Source organism: Eleutherodactylus coqui, chromosome 2 (genome assembly GCF_035609145.1).
Source record: "Eleutherodactylus coqui strain aEleCoq1 chromosome 2, aEleCoq1.hap1, whole genome shotgun sequence".
Taxonomy (NCBI): Eukaryota; Metazoa; Chordata; class Amphibia; order Anura; family Eleutherodactylidae; genus Eleutherodactylus; species Eleutherodactylus coqui.
The window spans coordinates 291,229,868-291,249,683 of NC_089838.1; the positions used below are offsets into that span (position 1 = coordinate 291,229,868).

Genomic DNA, 19,816 nt, shown 5'->3' on the forward strand with positions numbered 1-19,816 from the left:
ACCTCCCCATCCAGCAATGTCTCGCACCGCACCGTCCAGCCGTCGCTAGCGCAAGTGTTTGAGCACAAGCGCAAGTACGCCGCCACGCACCCGCACGCTCAAGCGTTAACCGTCCACATAGCCAAATTTATCAGCCTTGAGATGCTGCCGTATAGGGTTGTGGAAACGGAGTCCTTCAAAAGTATGATGGCGGCGGCGGCCCCGGGCTACTCAGTTCCCAGTCGCCACTACTTTTCCCGATGTGCCGTCCCAGCCCTGCACGACCACGTCTCCCGCAACATTGTACGCGCCCTTACCAATGCGGTTACTGCCAAGGTCCACTTAACAACGGACACATGGACAAACACAGGCGGGCAGGGCCACTACATCTCCCTGACGGCACATTGGGTGAATTTAGAGGAGGCTGGGACAGAGTCAGAGCCTGGGACCGCTCACGTCCTACCCACCCCCAGAATTGCGGGCCCCAGCTCGGTGGTGGTATGTTCGGCGGTGTATGCTTCCTCCACTAAAGCACCCTCCTCCTCCTCCTCCTCCTATGCAACCTCTGTCTCGCAATCAAGATGTGTCAGCAGCAGCAGCACGTCGCCAGCAGTCGGTGTCGCGCGGCGTGGCAGCACAGCGGTGGGCAAGCGGCAGCAGGCCGTGCTGAAACTACTCAACTTAGGAGATAGGAGGCACACGGCCCACGAACTGCTGCAGGGTCTGACAGAGCAGACCGACCGCTGGCTTGCGCCGCTGAGCCTCCAACCGGGCATGGTCGTGTGTGACAACGGCCGTAACCTGGTGGCGGCTCTGCAGCTCGGCAGCCTCACGCACGTGCCATGCCTGGCCCACGTCTTTAATTTGGTGGTTCAGCGCTTTCTGAAAAGCTACCCACGCTTGTCAGACCTGCTCGTAAAGGTGCGCCGGCTCTGCGCACATTTCCGCAAGTCCCACACGGACGCTGCCACCCTGCGGACACTGCAACATCGGTTTAATCTGCCAGTGCACCGACTGCTGTGCGACGTGCCCACACGGTGGAACTCTACGCTCCACATGTTGGCCAGGCTCTATGAGCAGCGTAGAGCTATAGTGGAATACCAACTCCAACATGGGCGGCGCAGTGGGAGTCAGCCTCCTCAATTATTTTCAGAAGAGTGGGCCTGGTTGGCAGACATCTGCCAGGTCCTTGGAAATTTTGAGCAGTCTACCCAGGTGGTGAGCGGCGATGCTGCAATCATTAGCGTCACCATTCCTCTGCTATGCATCTTGAGAAGTTCCCTGCAAAGCATAAAGGCAGATTCTTTGCGCTCGGAAACGAAGGCGGGGGAAGACAGTATGTCGCTGGATAGTCAGAGCACCCTCCTGTCTATATCTCAGCGCATTGAGGAGGAGGAGCATGAGGAGGATGAGGAGGAGGGGGAAGAGACAGCTTGGCTCACTGCTGACGGTACCCATGCTGCTTGCCTGTCATCCTTTCAGCGTGTATGGCCTGAGGAGGAGGAGGAGGAGGAGGAGGAGGATCCTGAAAGTGATCTTCCTAGTGAAGACAGCCATGTGTTGCGTACAGGTACCCTGGCACACATGGCTGACTTCATGTTAGGATGCCTTTCTCGTGACCCTCGCGTTACACGCATTCTGGCCACTACGGATTACTGGGTGTACACACTGCTCGACCCACGGTATAAGGAGAACCTTTCCACTCTCATTCCCGAAGAGGAAAGAGGTTTGAGAGTGTTGCTATACCACAGGACCCTGCCGAGAGTGCTAGTGGCAGAAGGCGCAGTTCCGAGGGTCAGGTAGCAGGGGAGGTGCGGAGATCGAGCAGCATGTACAGCACAGGCAGTGCAACACTCTTTAAGGGTCTGGACAGCTTTCTGGCTCCCCAGCAAGACTGTGTCACCGCTCCCCAGTCAAGGCTGAGTCGGTGGGAGCACTGTAAAAGGATGGTGAGGGAGTACGTAGCCGATCGCACGACCGTCCTCCGTGACGCCTCTGCCACCTACAACTACTGGGTGTCGAAGCTGGACACGTGGCCTGAACTAGCGCTGTATGCCCTGGAGGTGCTTGCTTGTCCTGCGGCTAGCGTCTTGTCGGAGAGGGTGTTTAGTGCGGCTGGGGGAATCATCACAGATAAGCGTACCCGCCTGTCAACCGACAGTGCCGACAGGCTAACACTCATCAAGATGAATAAAGCCTGGATTTCCCCAGACTTCTCTTCTCTACCAGCGGACAGCAACGATACCTAAGCAATACGTAGGCTGCACCCGTGGATGGAAGCATCGTTCTCTCTCACCATCCACAACGGGGAAATTTCTGCTTCATCAATCTGTGTATAATATTCCTCCTCCTCCTCCTCCTGCTCCTCCTCCTGAAACCTCACGTAATTACGCAGAACGGGCAATTTTTCTTAGGGCCACAAGGCTCACTCATATAATTTTTCTCAAAAATTTTTATACGTTTCAATGCTCTTAAAAGCGTTGGAACTTTAACTTGAACCAATTTTTCGTTAAACTGGGCTGCCTCCAGGCCTAGTTACCACTTAAGCCACATTAACCAAAGCGATTAATGGGTTTCATCTGCCCTCTTGGTTGGGCATGGGCAATTTTTCTCAGGTACATTAGTACTGTTGATACAGCAATTTTTGTGGGCCCTCGCCTACAGTGTAATCAAATTAATTTGTAGCCCATCTGCATTACAGCTGACGTGACGTTACATCAGCTGTGTTGGGCAATGCAATGGGATATTTTTATGTACCGCCGGTGGGTTCCAGGGAGCCACCCATGCTGTAGGTGCACACGGAGTTTAACCTACATCTGTCCACTTGTAAAGAACCCCAGTCTGACTGGGGCATGCAGTGTGGGCCGAAGCCCACCTGCATTAAGCACGACATTACCTCAGCTGTGTTGGGCAATGCAATGGGATATATTTATGTACCACCGGTGGCTTCCTGGCACCCACCCATGCTGTAGGTGCACACGGAGTTTAACCTACAACTGTCCACTTGTAAAGAACCCCAGTCTCACTGGGGCATGCAGTGTGGGCCGAAGCCCACCTGTATTGTATCTGACGTTAGCTCTGCTGAGTAGGGCACTGCAATGGGATATATTTATGTACCGCCGGTGGGTTCCAGGGAGCCACCCATGCTGTAGGTGCACACAGAGTTTAACCTACATGTGTCCACTTGTAAAGAACCCCAGTCTGACTGGGGCATGCAGTGTGGGCCGAAGCCCAACTGCATTTAGCACGACATTACTACCTCAGCTGTGTTGGGCAATGCAATGGGATATTTTTATGTACTGCCGGTGGCTTCCTGGCACCCACCCATGCTGTGGGTCCACAGAGAATTATAAATGCATCTGTTTCCACTTCTAAAGAACCCCAGTCAGACTGGGGCATGCAGTGTGGGCCGAAGCCCACCTGCATTTAGCACGACATTACTACCTCAGCTGTGTTGGGCAATGCAATGGGATATTTTTATGTACCGCCGGTGGGTTCCAGGGAGCCACCCATGCTGTCGGTCGACAGGGACTTCACAATAGGGAGTTGTACCTGCCTGTGTCTATGAATTAAAAAACCGCGGTCTGACTGGGGCGTGCAGACACCTTGACAGAATGAATAGTGTGTGGCACATAGGTTCCCCATTGCTATGCCCACGTGTGCAGCTCCAGATGGAGGTGGCACAGGATTGGATTTCTCATTGCTTCTGTACAGCATTGTGGGCTATCGCCCCACCCCTTTTAAAGAGGGTCGCTGCCTAGCCGTGCCAACCCTCTGCAGTGTGTGCCTGCGGTTCCTCCTCATGGCAGACGCACTTATAAATAGACATGAGGGTGGTGTGGCATGAGGGCAGCTGAAGGCTGCGCAGGGACACTTTGGTGTGCGCTGTGGGGGGGGGGGCGGTTGGGCAGCATGTAACCCAGGAGAAGTGGCAGCGGAGTGTCATGCAGGCAGTGATTGTGCTTTGTTGGAGGTAGTGTGGTGCTTAGCAAAGGTATGCATTGCTAATGAGGGCTTTTCAGAAGTAAAAGTTGTTGGGAGGGGCGGGGGCCCACTCTTGCCAGTATTGTGGCTTAATAGTGGGACCTGTGAACTTGAGATGCAGCCCAACATGTAGCCCCTCGCCTGCCCTATCCGTTGCTGTGTCGTTCCCATCACTTTCTTGAATTGCCCAGATTTTCACACATGGAAACCTTAGCGAGCATCGGCGAAATACAAAAATGCTCGGGTCGCCCATTGACTTCAATAGGGTTCGTTACTCGAAACGAACCCTCGAGCATCGCGAAAATTTCGGCCCGAGTAACGAGCACCCGAGCATTTTGGTGCTCGCTCATCTCTAATCAGCACATGTACAATAAGGCGCAATGTCCACGGGCAGATTTGATTTGTGGCACCTATGCGGGAGATCTGCAAATCAAGCTCCAATAGGGATGCATTAGTGTCCGCAAAACAATTAAAAGCATGCAAATGTCATTTTTTCCTGGCGTGCAGATCACATGCGAGGGAAAAAACTCACAGCAGCTCCATTTTCTGTGGACACGGAATCCGCGTGAAAGCAGGAGATTTAAAAATAAAAAGCTCTGCACATGCTCGAGGAGCGCCGGCCGGGTGGCCCGCCTGCATCTGTCATGCAGAGGAAAGAAGATTCAGCCGGGAGGCAGGAGACCCGCACCATATCTGGGCAGGTAAGAAAACTGTCCGTGGCCGCAGGCACTGGCGGAGTCTGTGTGGGATTCCTCACTCAGAATCCGTGCATGGCGTGGAAATTGGGCCTTACTGTATCTGTGTTGTGTCTAATCTGTATGAACAGGGCACATTGCATGCTCTAGTAGCATCCGTGATATGGACCAGAATAGGACATGCAGGGATTTGTTTCACACAGACCATCCAACCGTGTGAAAACTCGCCCATGTGAGTAGTGTCATAGGCTATAATGGGTCAGTGTGAAATATAGACAACACGGATGGGAAATATACCCAAGTCAATAAGGGCTCATTCATATGGATAAATGCAATATTGGTGCATTTTCAGGGTGGCTTCACTTGGGTGTATGCATAATTGACAATTCGACTTCATGCCCCACCTCCAGGACATTAACCCAGTGTGCTGTTAGGCAGCTTACACATGGGCAATTTTCTAGCAGTGCGACAAATCGCATGTATGTGAGGCCCATGCTTTCCTATGGGTTCTTCCACACGAACAATGTTTTGTAGCATGCAATATTGCGAGAATACAAAATCGCATCATGCTTTATACAGCCATAATTTGCGATTTTTTTGTAGACCATATTTCCCAATGGAGCCTTCCTTTGTGTTGCATCATATAGCATGAAAACACGTTTTTTTTCACAGTAGGAAGTCCTACTGTCAAAGTTTTAAAATAAGCCCTAGCTGCATGAAAAAAACCCCACATACATCACCTAAGGAGTACTGTCAGCTTCGCTGCGCCTTCAGCCCGGTTCCTGGCAATTGTCTTGATGCAAGAGATTGGAAAATTCCCACCTCCAGGTAGCGCTGTCTCTGATTGGCCACGGCGCCCAGCCGATCAGAGCTAGTGTTCGATGAACCAATCACAGCCATTCATAGTGGGTTTTTTTTATGCAGCTAGGGCTTATTTGGGGGGGCAGGTCTTATATTTCAAGCCCCCTCAAAAATCCTGGCAAAAGAGCACTACAAAGTCATGCAACTTTGTAGCACCATGCGTGACTTTGTAGCAACACTATATCACGATAACATTGCAAGAAAATGCAGCTATATTGTACGGACTACCGATGCGATATCACTGCGATTTTTTCGCGTCTATATCGTTGTCGCCCGTGTGGAAGCGGCCTTAAAGAAATGTAATGTCCATGGCCATGCTTACTGGACCACGTCTCTGGAAGTCTTCATGGTGGTCTGGGCCCAGACGGAGAAGAAAAGATGATTAAACATTTATTAGGGCACAGTGTAGATTATAATTTATTTCTTGGGTCACAGTGTGTCCTATTTCTGGGGCATAGTGTATTCTAATTTATTTCTAGAAAACTCACACGAGAAGGGAAACATTTACAAAATCACACAAAAGTATAGCCATATTCACTTACCAATATACTTGTAGGATGCAGATAGGGAGGCAGGTACATAATCTTCCACTAGAGAAAGAAAGACCAAATCCTAGCTAGAAAAGCTAAAAAGGTGCAAAGTACTAATGAACAACGCTCACATGACCAACCTACAGAGAGGGGAGTGGCTACCCAGTGCTACAGCTGCTTATAGCATAATAAGGTTGCCAGGCCAAATGTGTATCACTCAATGCATATCCCAAACCCCCAGATAGGGATAAAGCACGCTGGAACATGCAAAAGAGCAATTCACATTGGCACTGACGTCCCGGGCTCCACAAGCATCAAAAGCCAGTGTCAGGTATAGGGTTACCTCTGGGGGTGCTAGCGGCCAGGGGGTCGCGCTCTGCTCCTCCTGACGCCATAGGTGTCAGGGCTCCCGCGTGTTGGTGGTGGCCTGCTCCTGTCAGTGGCGTGTGCCCCGCCGCGGTCCCTCTGGTCGGCCTCGCGGTTCTCTGTATAGTACGCAGCCCCGGGGAGAGCCGATCTTATCATCTCCCCTATTGGCGTGTCACCTTTCCCCGCCCTGTCTGGGTGGGTGCTTCCACATTTCAGGCTGCTGAGTGCTAGCAGAGGTTGCCAGTGTTTGGTTAGACTTAGCTCTGCTAGCACCCGTATATACTGTTCCCGACTGTTTTGTTCTTTGACCCATTTATGCCTTTGACTCTGCTCCTGACTACTCGATGTGTTACCCTCGGTCGTTCTTGCTCTCGGTAGGTTTTGACCCGGCTGTTTTTGACCATCAGTCTCCTGTCCCTCTCCCTTGGGGTCCCTGTCAATAGGTCCTAGCAGGGTGCGCCGCCCAGTTGTCGCCCGGCGGATTAGCCCAGGGGGGCAAGTAGGTAGGGATATGGGAGTGTGCTGGTGTAGGGAACCCCCCTGGCTATCTGTCCCCTACCAGCCCTAACAGTCAGACTGCATGTTGCAGACGATACAATATTGATAAAAGCAAACATGCAGGCAGCAATGTGCAACATGGAGGAGCATCGTAAAAGGTACAAAATACTGAAAAGAGGCCAAACACACATCTACAGAGGGGAGGGGCGGCTGCCTAGCACAATAAGGGATAAACGATAGAAAAGGATTCAGGCCAATTGATACGTGTGATGCATCATAGTGGTATTACAGCCAATTAGTTACACCATTGTTAAATCAGCAGGCTGACCTGTATCTCAAAGGTGAACCAAATTGGTGTTGATACCCCAAGCTCCCTCAGCATATAAGGCCAACATGCCAAATAACTGATATATTGATAAATACTGATAAATGTGAGGTATTGGTTAATATTTTGGCCAAAGTATGGAAGCTCACAAGCTCTCATCAGGGGTCCTCATTTTCTTGTGAGCCCCTACACTAATATGAAAAAATAACAGGAGAAGGGAAAAATTTACAAAAATCACAGAAAAGTATGGCCATATTCACTTACCAAAATAGTCGTAGGACGCAGATAGGGAAGCAGATCCAAAACCTTCCACTAGATAAAAAAAGACCAAATGTTAGATGGAGCCGCCAAAATAGTTGCAAAGTATTAATGAGCAGTGGTCACATGACCAACCTACAGAGAGGGGAGTGTCTACCCAGAGCTGCATCTGTATATAGATAAAGCATAATAAGGGCATTTCACACGAGGGACTTACGCACGCCAAAATTTTGTGTGAATGGATGAATTTTGTGTGCACAAGTCCCAAGCTTAATTAGCACTAACATCACCCATTCACATGTTTGGGAGCTGCGTGATGCAGAAAAACAGTGCTGCTGTTTGGGAGTTTGGGATCGTGAGAGAGATCGTGGCAGCAGCCCCGAACAACAAGTTTTAAATATCCCGCTGTAAGTACCTATTAGTTCCCACGGAGCTGGATGGGACTCCCCGAGGTAGTCTCCCATAGCAGGAAGAGAGAGAGGGCGGGGCTAAAGAGGACTCCCCCATAGCAAAGAGGGCGGGGATAGAGAGAGATGGTGGGGCTGGAAGGAACTGCAGTTGGTCACAACTGCAGTCTATGAGGGGGAGGGTCCCCTTTCCTGTTTCATTCAGGAAGTAGGTAAGGGGAATCCCTGCGGCTGGATCGCATCGAACAGCGATGGTTTGTTTCCATTGTCAATATAATTGATGGCCAGCTGCTCAGCCTTTGGACGGAAGAAAAACTGCTGCATGCGGCGCTTTTTCTTCCAGTATTTTGAGACGAATCTGAGACGGAATCTCTGGCCGGTGGTTCCGACGCAGATGTGAAACCCGTCCTACACCAGCATGGTCGATATCACTGTATACAGGAGATGTTTATACCTCTCCCTGTATATAGTGATATAGATCATGCTGGTATAACCTGGGTATCTCCTGTATATGATTGCATAGTTTACACACAATTAACGCATTTTTTTCCCATTTTTGGTTTTTTCTCCCCTCTTTTAAAAAATTGTAACTCTTTTATTTATCCATCGACGTAGCTGTCTGAGGGCTTGTCTTTTGCAGGACGAGTTGTGTTTTTCAATTGTACTATTTAATCTACCATATAATGTACTGAAAAACTTTTAAAAAATTCTAAGTGGAGTAAAATGGAAAAAAAAACTAAATTCCGCCATCTTTGAGTGCAGCTTGTTTCTAGGATCGCAGAGTATTTCTCATTGTTTTCAATGGGTAAATATCACATCTCACTCGTGTGTACCTTGTACGCCATGTGATGATGTGCCAGCCCCATTTAAAATAATGGGCAATGCGAGCTGTTCCAAGGGAACCCCCAAAGATAGGACGTGCTGCAATACTTTCTCTCACCGCGATGGGGGTGAAAAATGAAAAGAATAAAAAAATCGCTCATGTGTATGACCCCATGGGGTTCATATTCATGCAAGATTTGTGCGTCTCTCAATTCACAAATCTCACACAATTTTCCTGGTTTTGTGAAAGCAGCCTAAGGGGCTACAAACAGATTTTCACTATTTTAAGTAGCCCAGGAAGTTAGTCATGTTTGGAAAGCTTACACCATGTATGTAAATTTGTTTAGCAGTTGTATGCAGGATGGTTTGGTATGGGTACAGATACAGATGGAAGGGAGGGGGTAGGCAACTGAACATTTGCATTGGGCCTCTGAGCCTTTAGTTATGCCCCTGAGTATTGGTATTGTGTTCACATGTAAGGTCCTCTGAATTCTAGTTTGCAAATTTACAAAGCTCAGCATATCCTTACCATTGTTCAGGTCAAACTAGGATCTGCTGTTTCACATGAAAAAAACATTTAGTATAATATAGTGCATGATGGGCTGCCAATAATGCTTTGGTAATACTGAGCATAGCACTCAGTATAGGGTCCACTCAGGACACGAGGACCACATAGAGGAGCTGGGAGGGTAAAGCGGTCCCGTGTCACAATGCCACTCACCAGGCTCCTTCCCGGAGGGCTACACGCAACCTCAGCCTGAGCACCACAGGGCCTCTTCCGGACACCCCTGGGACAGGGATGGCCAATAAACATTCAGTCAAAGGAATGACAGGTTGTCACGGGTGACGCCACCATTCCCTTCCCACCGGTATAGGACTTCGGCGGAAGAAAGAAAGAGTCCACAACTGTGTAACTTTGAGTACCTCAAGCTCTGGAAACGGTCAGGCCCTGGCAAACTTTACTTGAAGGTAACTTGGTACAAGGTACAGAATCACAAGATGACTGTGCAGGCAAAACAGTAGATTAGAGGTCAGGGAGGAAACACAGGATGACACTGGTCCTGCAGGCCAAGTCATCTGACAGGAACCGCTCCTGGAAGAGAAACTCTCCAGAGGAGGATAAGGGTCGCTCCAAAGACACTCTAGCGGGACTGTACCTCTGCGCGGAGATCTCAGCCTTTTCTTTTTCACGCTCGCTCTCAAACTCACTCTCTTACTCCTCTTGCTTCCTCTCCCCCATGGTTCCTGGTATAGTGCTCCACAGAAACAGCTGCGCTTCCTCCATTCTTCAACACATGAGGTTAGAAGGTTCCCCCATGTGGCTGGCAGTCTTGCAGTCTCAGAAGAACGTGACCCTCAGAAAACAACCTCTTCCCACTCTCACACACTGATATTTATATCCTCACTCATACCATGTGACAGGACATAAATTGATACATTGCAGACATCTCCTGGTCTCATGCAAACTTTAACTCTTCATTTGCTGCAGCTGTGCAATACACATAACAAAGACAAGACATTTTGCACAGTGCACCTACACAAGACATGAAATGTATGACACTTATAGAAGGGGCCGGGAATGAATGTTCTGGGCCACTACAACTTCACTCCCATCAAACCATGAAAGGCTCTTCTAGCTTAACTCCTCTGCCTGTGAGGTACTGGATTATTTTTTATTTCCTCTGCCTTTGGCAGCATCTCTTAAAATATTTCTAAATCTTTTTGGAAAATTAAGAAATTGTGAAATTATTCAGGAGGATTGTGGGACTTGACTTTTTCTATATTACTCCCTCAATTAATGTACGTAGTACAGCCTCTATGATAATCCCCTTTTACACTAATACATAAGGAGAGTGTCCAAATAGGTATATATTCAGATGTAAATTACCAAAAATGGCAGTGGATAACTACTTATTTCACACATTAATATAAAGCATACTTGTTCCGCAGTGCTGTACATCACTTGATGTCCCCATGGGGGTTCACATTCTAAGTTAACCTATTAGTATGTTTTTGGAGTGTTGGGGGAAAATGGAGTACCCTGAGGAAAGCCACGCAAACACCGGGAGAACATGAAAACTCCCTGCAGTTGTCCTTTGGTAGGATTTGAACCAGGGCTGCAAGGGCACAGTGCTGACCAATGAGCCACCATGCTGCCCAACTACATACCTAAACCACATCCCCATATTCCAGGATAACTGATCATAAAGTGTTTACATCTGATTGGTTTATGGGGTATATATGTATTATAAGAAAGTCCTCCAGGGGAGTGGGGGCGGCAAAGACACACTGGAGCAGAAAGTCAATAAAACTTGCTTTAGTTTTATTTTAAGTCAAAGTCCAAGCAAAGCAAAATAGAGAAGTCCTCTCAAAACAACAGGTGCACCACGCAGGGTGCTCAGGTCCATGCAGTGAGGTGTTGCTCCCTCCTCAGCTTGACAGGCAACAAAACAGCAACACAAAGGTCCATGCAATATAACAGGTAAAACTCTGCACCACGCAGGGTGCTCAGAGAGTTTCTTCCTCAGGCTGTTAGACACTGACTCCAAAGACCTGCAGCCTTTTATGCCCCAGTATCGGGGTCAGTGCCTACAGCTGAGTTGAGAACCAAGGGGAAGTTATGGACTTAGTCTGGACCCTTTCCAGACTAAGAGCTTGGGAGGGAGATATACTTCATCCACAACTTCACCCTTTAACTTCCTACAGCATATACACACACCTGGGTGTTCTTCATCTACACTACTACTTTCTGTTTCTTTTCATCTGCTTATACAACAGGAATATCCTGGAATGAGCTGAGTAGTGTTGTAAAGGGGACAGTTCAGACCCCCTTACATGTTGGACATAGTATAAACCAGCTTTTCCCTATAAATTAATAATTCAGGAGCATATTTTGTTATAATTCTGCATTGTGCTCTTTCTTTGTTATTCCTTCTGGTGATTTATTCCTAAACTGACAACTAGGAGTTACAAACCAGTTTGTCAATGGGGTGTGTTCCTATAGGAGTCTGGAATTGTTCAATGGTCCTATGATATGTATATACACCCTGGTCACTCACACTCCACATATAGCCAGCGTCTCTTTGTCTATTACACCCTCCAAATCCAGCCAACATATCACCCCTTTACGCATCCAATGTTATTTTAACCTTTTATTTCCCTTGTGATTTACCTCTCGCTGTACAGCAGTTCAAGAAGAGGAGGAGCCCTAAGGAAGAAATAATCTGTTAAATATTGGTTTTATGGTTCAATAAGCAACGTTAAAGCGAATATGTCATCAGAAAATGACCTGTTATATAAATTACATTTTTATGTTAAATAGATTTCTTTAAGAAACTTTTTAATGCTTTTAACTTTCGGTCACAATCTATATTTAAAAAGAAAACCCCCAAATCCTGCATTTTTCACACTGACCACAGAGATTAATACTATTGGCCAATAATTTTAAGACTCACACAAATTTTGGTTTTCACAAAGTTTGCTGCTTCAGTGTTTTTAGATCTTTTAGTCAGATGTTTCTATGGTTACTGAACTACAATAATAAGCATTTTATATGTTTTAAAATGTTCATTGATAAATACATCAAGTTTAGGCAAAGATTCAATATTTACAGTGTTGACCATTATTTTTCAAGGGTTCTGCAATTCGTCCTTGGGTGCTGGATATCAGCTTCTCGGCCAAATCCTGACTGATGGCAACCCATTCTTGCCTAATCGGTGCTTGGAATTATCACAATTTCTCTGTTTTTATTTATCTGCTCACTTTTTGAGTAGAGATCTAGGGAGTTTCCTGGCCATGGACCCAAAATTTCAATGTTTTGTCCACCAAGCCACTTAGTTATCACTTTTGCCTTGTGATATGATGCTCTATCATGCTGGAAGAAACATTACTCATAGAATCGTATAGTTGGAAAGGACCTCTAGGCTCATCGAATCCAACCCACTGCTCACTGCAAGATTCACTAAATCATCCCATCACCAAATTGCTCCTGGATATTTTGGAGAAGTTGCTCTTGCAGGATGTTTATATATGATTCTTTATTCATGGCAGTGTTCTGCCAAACTGTGAGTGAGCCCACTGCCTTGGATGAAAAGCAACTACAGACATGAATGGGCTCAGGAAGATATGGTCCTGGCATTTGCTGGGCTTTCTTGGGTGCTCTGAAGCTTTCTTCACAGCAATTGAAAGTTCCCCGTGGAAGTTCTTGATGATCCAATAGATGATTTATTTAGGGGCAATCGTACAAGCAGCAATGTGCGTGCCTGAAAAGCCTTTTGGATGTAAAGCAATGATGACAGAACATGTTTCTTTGGAGGTAATCATGGTTATCAGAAGACAATGATTTCAAGCACCATCCCTACTTTAAAGCCACCAGCTCTAAGGGTGCGTTCACACTAGCGTGTTTTTGTGCGTACTTAGTTGCGTACATATGTCCGCACCTAGGTGCGAGCAAAAACACGCGTGAACACAGCTGTGTGCTTGTTGTTAATGGAGCAGCAGCTGCTGCCGGCGGCTCCATCGTAAAAATGCTCTGCCGGCCCCCTGCATTCTTTGTCAGGGAAGGGCTTAACATATAAGCCCTTCCCTGAAAAAGAAACATTTTAGTGCAAAAATAAAATAAGAAAACTTACCTCTCCGCCGCTGCCGTGACCTCCACGGGAGTGGAGAACGCATCTACTGCATGCAGCAGATGTTTCCTTCACCCCCCCCCTAGTTAAAAGAATGCCCTGCTGTTACATCTGCCACATCTATGGCAGATGCAGCAGAGGAATTCTTTAATTCTCAACCGCAGCTGTCACACATGACAGCTGCAGTAGAAAATCCTGCTGCCGGCATCCCCGTTAATGGCTTTTCAGGGAAGGGCTTCAATTCTCTTCCGCAGCTGTCACAGATGTCAGCTGCAGTAGAGGATTCTGCTGCCAGCAATTGATTTCAGGGAAGGGCTTTAAATATAAGCCCTTCCGTGAAAATCAAGTGAAAGTGGTTTAAAAAGCAAAAAAAATTGATACTCACCTCCCTTCAGCTGCCGGGGGCACAGCCACGTCTTCTCCTGCTGTCCCCTGCACTGTGGTGCAAATCTATCAGCAGGCGGGGATTTAAAATCCCTGCCTGCTGAAAGAGCTGGATGTGATCAGCTGAGGTGCTCAGCTAATCACAGGCAGCTCTCGCCCATCATTTATTCGGGGAGAGCTGCCTGTGATAGATCAGCACCACAGTGCAGGGGACAGCAGGAGAAGACGCGGCTGTACCCCCGGCAGCTGAAGGGAGGTGAGTATCTATTTTTTGGGGGTTTTTAAACCACTTCCACTTGATTTTCAGGGAAGAGCTTATATTCAAAGCCCTTCCCTGAAATCAATTGCTGGCAGCAGAATCCTCTACCGCAGCTGACATGTGTGACAGCTGCGGTAGAGAATTGAAGAATTCCTCTGCTGCATCTGCCACAGATGTGGCAGATGTAGCAGCAGCGAATTCTTTTAACTAGTATAACAGCAGGGAATTCTTTTAACTAGTGGGGAAGAAGGAAACTGTTCTTCATCCCCGCGGGGGACACAGCAGCGGCTCCATTGAAGAGAATGCCTGCATTTTTTTTTTAATACTAAAATTTTTCTTTTTCAGGGAAGAGCTTATATGTAAAGCCCTTCCCTGAAAAAGAATGCAGGGGTGCCGAAAGACCATTATCTTCAATGGAGCCGCCGGCAGCCGCGGCTCCATTGAAAACAATGCGTGCGTTCCCTATGGTGCACGCATGTCCTATCTTTGCAGGCACGCACCTGCAAAGTATGGACATGTGCACACACCATAGGGAATGCATTGTTGCAAATGGAAGCGTGTTTTTGCGCGTGTGTATGTACGCACAAAAACACGCTCGTGTGAACGCACCCTAAGGCCTCAGTCAGACGGGCGATTTTCCACGCGATTTGTGCATGCGCATGCGTCCGGCGATTTTTTAAAACCATTGCTTTGCAATGGTATCGGACACATGAGCGCTTTTTATGCGCTCGTCCGATAAATTATAGAACAGAAATCGCAGATCGCACCTATCTGCGATCTGCGATTCCTGTTCTCTTCTCTATATGCGCTCAATGGGGCCGGCGGCAGCAGCGCCGACCCCATTCAGAACATATAGAAGACAAATCATTCTTCTCTGCCACAGCTGTAACAGCTGTGGCAGAGAAGAACGATGTTTGCCCATTGAATTCAATGGAGCCGGCAATACAGCCAGCTCCATTGAAAGCAATGGGCTGCCGGACAGCGCTGGATGAATTGTTGGGAAGGGCTTAAATATATAAGCCCTTCCCTGCAATTCATCCAGAAATGTGTTAAAATAAAAAATATATATATACTCACCCTGTCCCGGCAGCCGGAGTTCAGCGCGGCCGGCCTGCAGTGGGTGTGAAGGGGGTGTGACTCAAAGCTGCCCCTGATTGGCTCAGCGCTGAGCCAATCAGAGGCAGGTCTCACTCACACCCATTCATGAATTCATGAATGGGTGTGAGTGAGACCTGCCTCTGATTGGCTCAGGCTGAGCCTATCAGGGGCAGCTTTGAGTCACACCACCTTCACACCCACTGCAAGCCGGCCGCGCTGAACTCCGGCTGCCGGGACAAGGTAAGTATATATATATTTTTTATTTTAAAACATTTCTGGATGAATTGCAGGGAAGGGCTTATATATTTAAGCCCTTACCGACAATTCATCTCGCGCTGTCCGGCAACCCATTGCTTTCAATGGAGCCGGCTGTATTGCCGGCTCCATTGAATGCAATGCGCTGGACAGCTCCGGCCCGTTTCTAATGAAACGCGGCTAGGAGCAGATTTTCGGGTGATTTTTGGGCATCGGTCACGCGATTTGCGGATGCGCATCCGTCATGCGATCCGCAAATCGCGCGAAAAAACGCCCGTGTGACTAAGGCCTAATAATGTAATCAGCAGGACACAGTGATATCAATTGCCTTGTCGTCGTTTACAATTCCTCCTGAGCTAATAAGAAGATTACTGAAATTAAGTTAGCAGGGCTTAAATTCAGTGCAAATGGGGTTTTTGTGATTAAGTTAATTTTCATGGCAAGGAATGACTTTGCGATTTACTGCAAATTATCTGGATCACTCCTTCATAAAAATCTATAGTTAATTGACTTTGCCACTGAAGCAGCAAACTTTGTGAAAATCAAAATTTGGGTCAGTTATGTTGATAACATAGGATCCACCATGCACAATAGGTGATCAGCTGTGGCTATCTACTCCCTCCCTGCACAATGACCTCTGCACAGATCACAGGACATGACTAATACAGTCTCCATACAAGTAAGGGGGTCCCCTCCTGTCCATTTTTTTTTGTTTATTCTTTGTTTATTGAAGGAAGTCAAATATGAACAACAATTCGTAACATTACAGGTAATAATAGTTGCATATAATCTTAGCTGCACAAAATCCAGAAACGAGATCGATTTTCCTTTATTATTTTTTTTTTAACGAGAAAAGTAGAAAGAAAGTAATAATAGAGTTAGAGTTGTGGGGTGCAGGAGAGGTGGGGAGGGCAAGAGAGGATGGAGGGCGGTGAAAAGGAAGGGGGGGGGGAGGGGGGGGGGGGATAGGGGGTAGGCACCTCTTGCATCTCCGGCGGTGTAACATTTATGAGAAAGAGGTATGAAACGTGTCAGTAATCAGCTTACGTCTTAATCGGCTGTGTCAACCTAAGATAATAGGCTATTCCAAACCCTACAGCTAAGTCTAAGAATTAGTCCAAGAACTCCAAGTTTCCCTAAATTGTGTATGCGTTCTGTTTGCCCAGCTCGACAATTCCTCAAATCTACGGATTTCGTTGACTTTTGACAGCCACTGCGAGAAGGTGGGAGCTTGGGGTTGAAGCCAGTTTAAGGGAATAAGAGTTTTTGCTGCTGCTAAAAGGTGCGTGATCAAGTTTATTTTGGAGGGCTTGTAGTTTGCAGACGGTTTAGCAAGAAAGACATGCTCCGGGAGGAGGCTAAAGTCGCTGCTAGTTATGTCTCGTATCTTTGTCTCAACTTGATCCCAGAAGGGTTTTATTCGCGGGCAGGACCACCAGATGTGCACCAGAGAGCCGATGTGTTCACTGCACCGCCAGCATATATTGGAGTTCGCGAGTTTGTAGGCAAAAAGCCATTCTGGAGATTTGTACCAGCGTGTTAGTAACTTATAATGATTTTCTTGCAATCTGATGCACCTGGAGTGTCCATGAGCGTTTTCTAAGATAGTTTTAACCTCTTTATCTGACAAATTAATCTTAAGTTCTGCTTCCCAGGATCTAATAAATGTGGGTCTGGAAATATCCTGCCGATCGATGAATTTCTTTTTGAGAGTTGAGAGTTTCCTGTTGTGTGTCTGTCTGGCTGTGGCCACTCTTTCAAAATCCGTCAGCGGGCGGGAGGATGAAAATGTTCTATTGAACCTATCAAGGGTTTTTGATAAATGCAAGGTCTGTAGATGGTCGAGAGGGGGATGCGGGACCAGAGCTAGTAGTTTTTCAGTGAGTTGTGTATCTCTGGATGCCCGATGAAACCACAAGTCGTTTATTGTAAGTTTGTTTAGAAGGGTCCAAAGTTTTTCTGTATGTTTATCCAGCTTTATGTTTAAAATCCCTGGAACAAGGGTTAAGGGTGTTATAGGAGAGGGGAAAGGAGCTAATTCTTCTTGTAGAAGGTCCCAAATCTCGCAGGCACCGCTTATAAGTGGGTCATTTGTAGCTTTTTTGTAAATTTTGCCTGAGGGGCACCATAAGTCCTTTGAGAAGGTTGTTCCATATGAGGCATGTGCCAGAGAGCTTACGACTTGGTTTTTAGATGGATTCACTAGTTCAAGCCATCTGTTTAGCTGAATGGCTTTATAATATTTTTCAATATCTGGTAGGTTTATTCCTCCTCTCTCCTTTTTCTGTGTTAGCAATTTATGTGAAAGGCGAGGACGCTTATTATTCCAGAGGAATTTAGAGAAGTTTGACTTAATGCATTTGAAGAATGAGTTTGGTAGGCGAATTGGAATCATTTGGAGTTTATATAGAATTTTTGGTACAATATATGTTTGGATCAGGTTTTTCCTGCCAAACCAGGTTAAGAATGGTAAGTTGTATGTTTTAAGTAACATCATCACTTCTTCTAGAAGAGGAGCGAAATTTTTATTATACAGATTCTCTAAGTTTTTTGTAATCCGTATCCCTAAATAGTCGATGTAAGTTTTGGCCCAGCTGAAGGGTGAGGATGCCTGTAGTGTTTTTACGGCTGTTACAGGGAGTGTGATGTTTAATACAGTAGATTTGGCGGCATTTATTTTGAAGTTTGAGACTGTACCATACAATTGCAATAATTCATTGATTTTGTTCAGGCTCTTTTCGGGATTTGTTAGAATGAATAATATGTCGTCTGCGAAAGCTAGAGTTTTTATTTGATGTTGGTCTAATTTTAGGCCTTGTATATCTTTGCTTTGTCTAACCATCTGCAGCAGAATTTCTATTGAGAGGATGAAAAGAGTAGGGGATAGGGGGCAGCCTTGCCTTGTTCCATTTGAGATTGAAAAGGGTAGGGAGAATATGTCATTGACTTTTATTTTTGCGTGCGGGTTCGAATATAGTGAGAAAATAGCTCGTGTGAGGGAGGGAGGGAGATTAAATTTATCTAATACAGCTCGCATAAAGGTCCAATTTACTCTATCAAATGCTTTTTCAGCATCAATACCTAGCAGGGCTAGGGGTAGTTTTTTATTCTTGGCGTATCTCATAATGTGAAGAAGGCGCGCAGAGTTGTCTTTCCCCTCTCGACCAGCCACAAACCCAGATTGTTCTTCGTTAATTAGCCTCGGTATTATTTTATTAATTCTTCTAGAAATTAGTTTGGCCCATATTTTGACGTCTAAATTTAGAAGCGAAATGGGTCGGTAGCTACTGCACAAATGGGGGTCCTTCCCCTCCTTATGTATAAGGGTAACGTAAGCTTCTTGGGCTTGTTTTGGTAGTTGTGCTCCCTCTAGCAGGGCGTTGAAGGAGGAAACCAATTGAGGTAAGATAATTCCCTGATATTTTTTATAATAGGCCAGTGGGAGGCCGTCTGGCCCAGGGCTTTTATGTTGTGCGAAGCTGTTTAAGACAGATGTGAGTTCCTCTAAAGTTACTGGTTTTGTTAAGTCGCAGGCCTCTTCCTCGTTCAGTTTTGGGAGAGCTAATGGGGCAAGTAGGTCCTCAATTTTTTTCTTTTTATCTTCTAGTTCAGTGTTGTCTAGTTTGTTCAAATTATATAGGTCTGTGTAGAACTCTCGAAAAGCTTGAGCTATTTTTATGGAACTGTGATGTAATTTTCCCGCTCCGTCAGCAATTGTGGGGATATATGTTTTACTCCTCGCTTTTTTGATGTATGAGGTCATGAGTCTACCTCCCTTATTGCCGTGTGCATACAACTGGTGTTTAAAGTATAGTAGGGATTTAGCGAATTTATTATTTAAAATATCTTTGAGTTTTTCTCTAAGCGCTGTTAATTTAGGTTGGGCTTCTTGTGCTTTTTTTTGTTTTGCTATCCGTTCTAGTATAGAAATCTGTGAAAGTATGTCGTCAATCTCCTTTTGATTACGTTTTTTCTGAGTTGCTCCTAGGGCTATGAATATACCTCTGATCACCGCTTTGTGAGTCTCCCAGACCAGCGGTTGTTTGTCTTGAGTTTGAACGTTCTCTTTAAAGAAAAGGTCCAAATTTTTAGCTATTTTTTCCGCTATTTCCTGGTTTTCCAGCAGAGATTCGTTTAGTCTCCATGACCAGTTTTTGCTCACTGAGCTCGGTTTGGTAAGAGAGACTGTTACAGGTGCGTGATCAGAGATTGTTATGTTTCCTATATTCGGGTTTTTTATTTGGTGCATTGAGGCTGAGGAGATAAAGATCTCCTGTCCATTTTTTGAATGGCCCATGAAGCTGCTGTAAAGCATCTCTCTAAATGCTCAGGCAAAATGGACGGTTTTCCTAAACCAAACTTAGATCACCAAAGGGTTCCCCTTCTTACTAGTGCAGTCATCTCCCTGGCATTCAGAGGGCATGTCATGCTGCAGCGGTGCTAACCCTGTAATCTATAAGCATT

The 19,816-nt window shown here is 46.4% G+C and overlaps 1 protein-coding gene across 1 annotated transcript in view; it reads right to left on the reverse strand.

Moving 5' to 3' along the window:
- LOC136610193 (adhesion G protein-coupled receptor E1-like) overlaps positions 1–19,115 on the reverse strand; it is a 151,833-nt gene extending 132,718 nt beyond the window's left edge. Inside the window, exons 1-2 of the mRNA XM_066589435.1 lie at positions 18,434–19,115; positions 16,541–17,344 (exon numbers count right to left, since the gene is read on the reverse strand). Of these exons, the coding sequence (XP_066445532.1) occupies positions 16,541–17,344; positions 18,434–19,115 (1,486 nt within the window). The remainder of the gene's footprint in view (positions 1–16,540; positions 17,345–18,433) is intronic.
- Between the last annotated feature and the right edge of the window lie 701 nt (positions 19,116–19,816).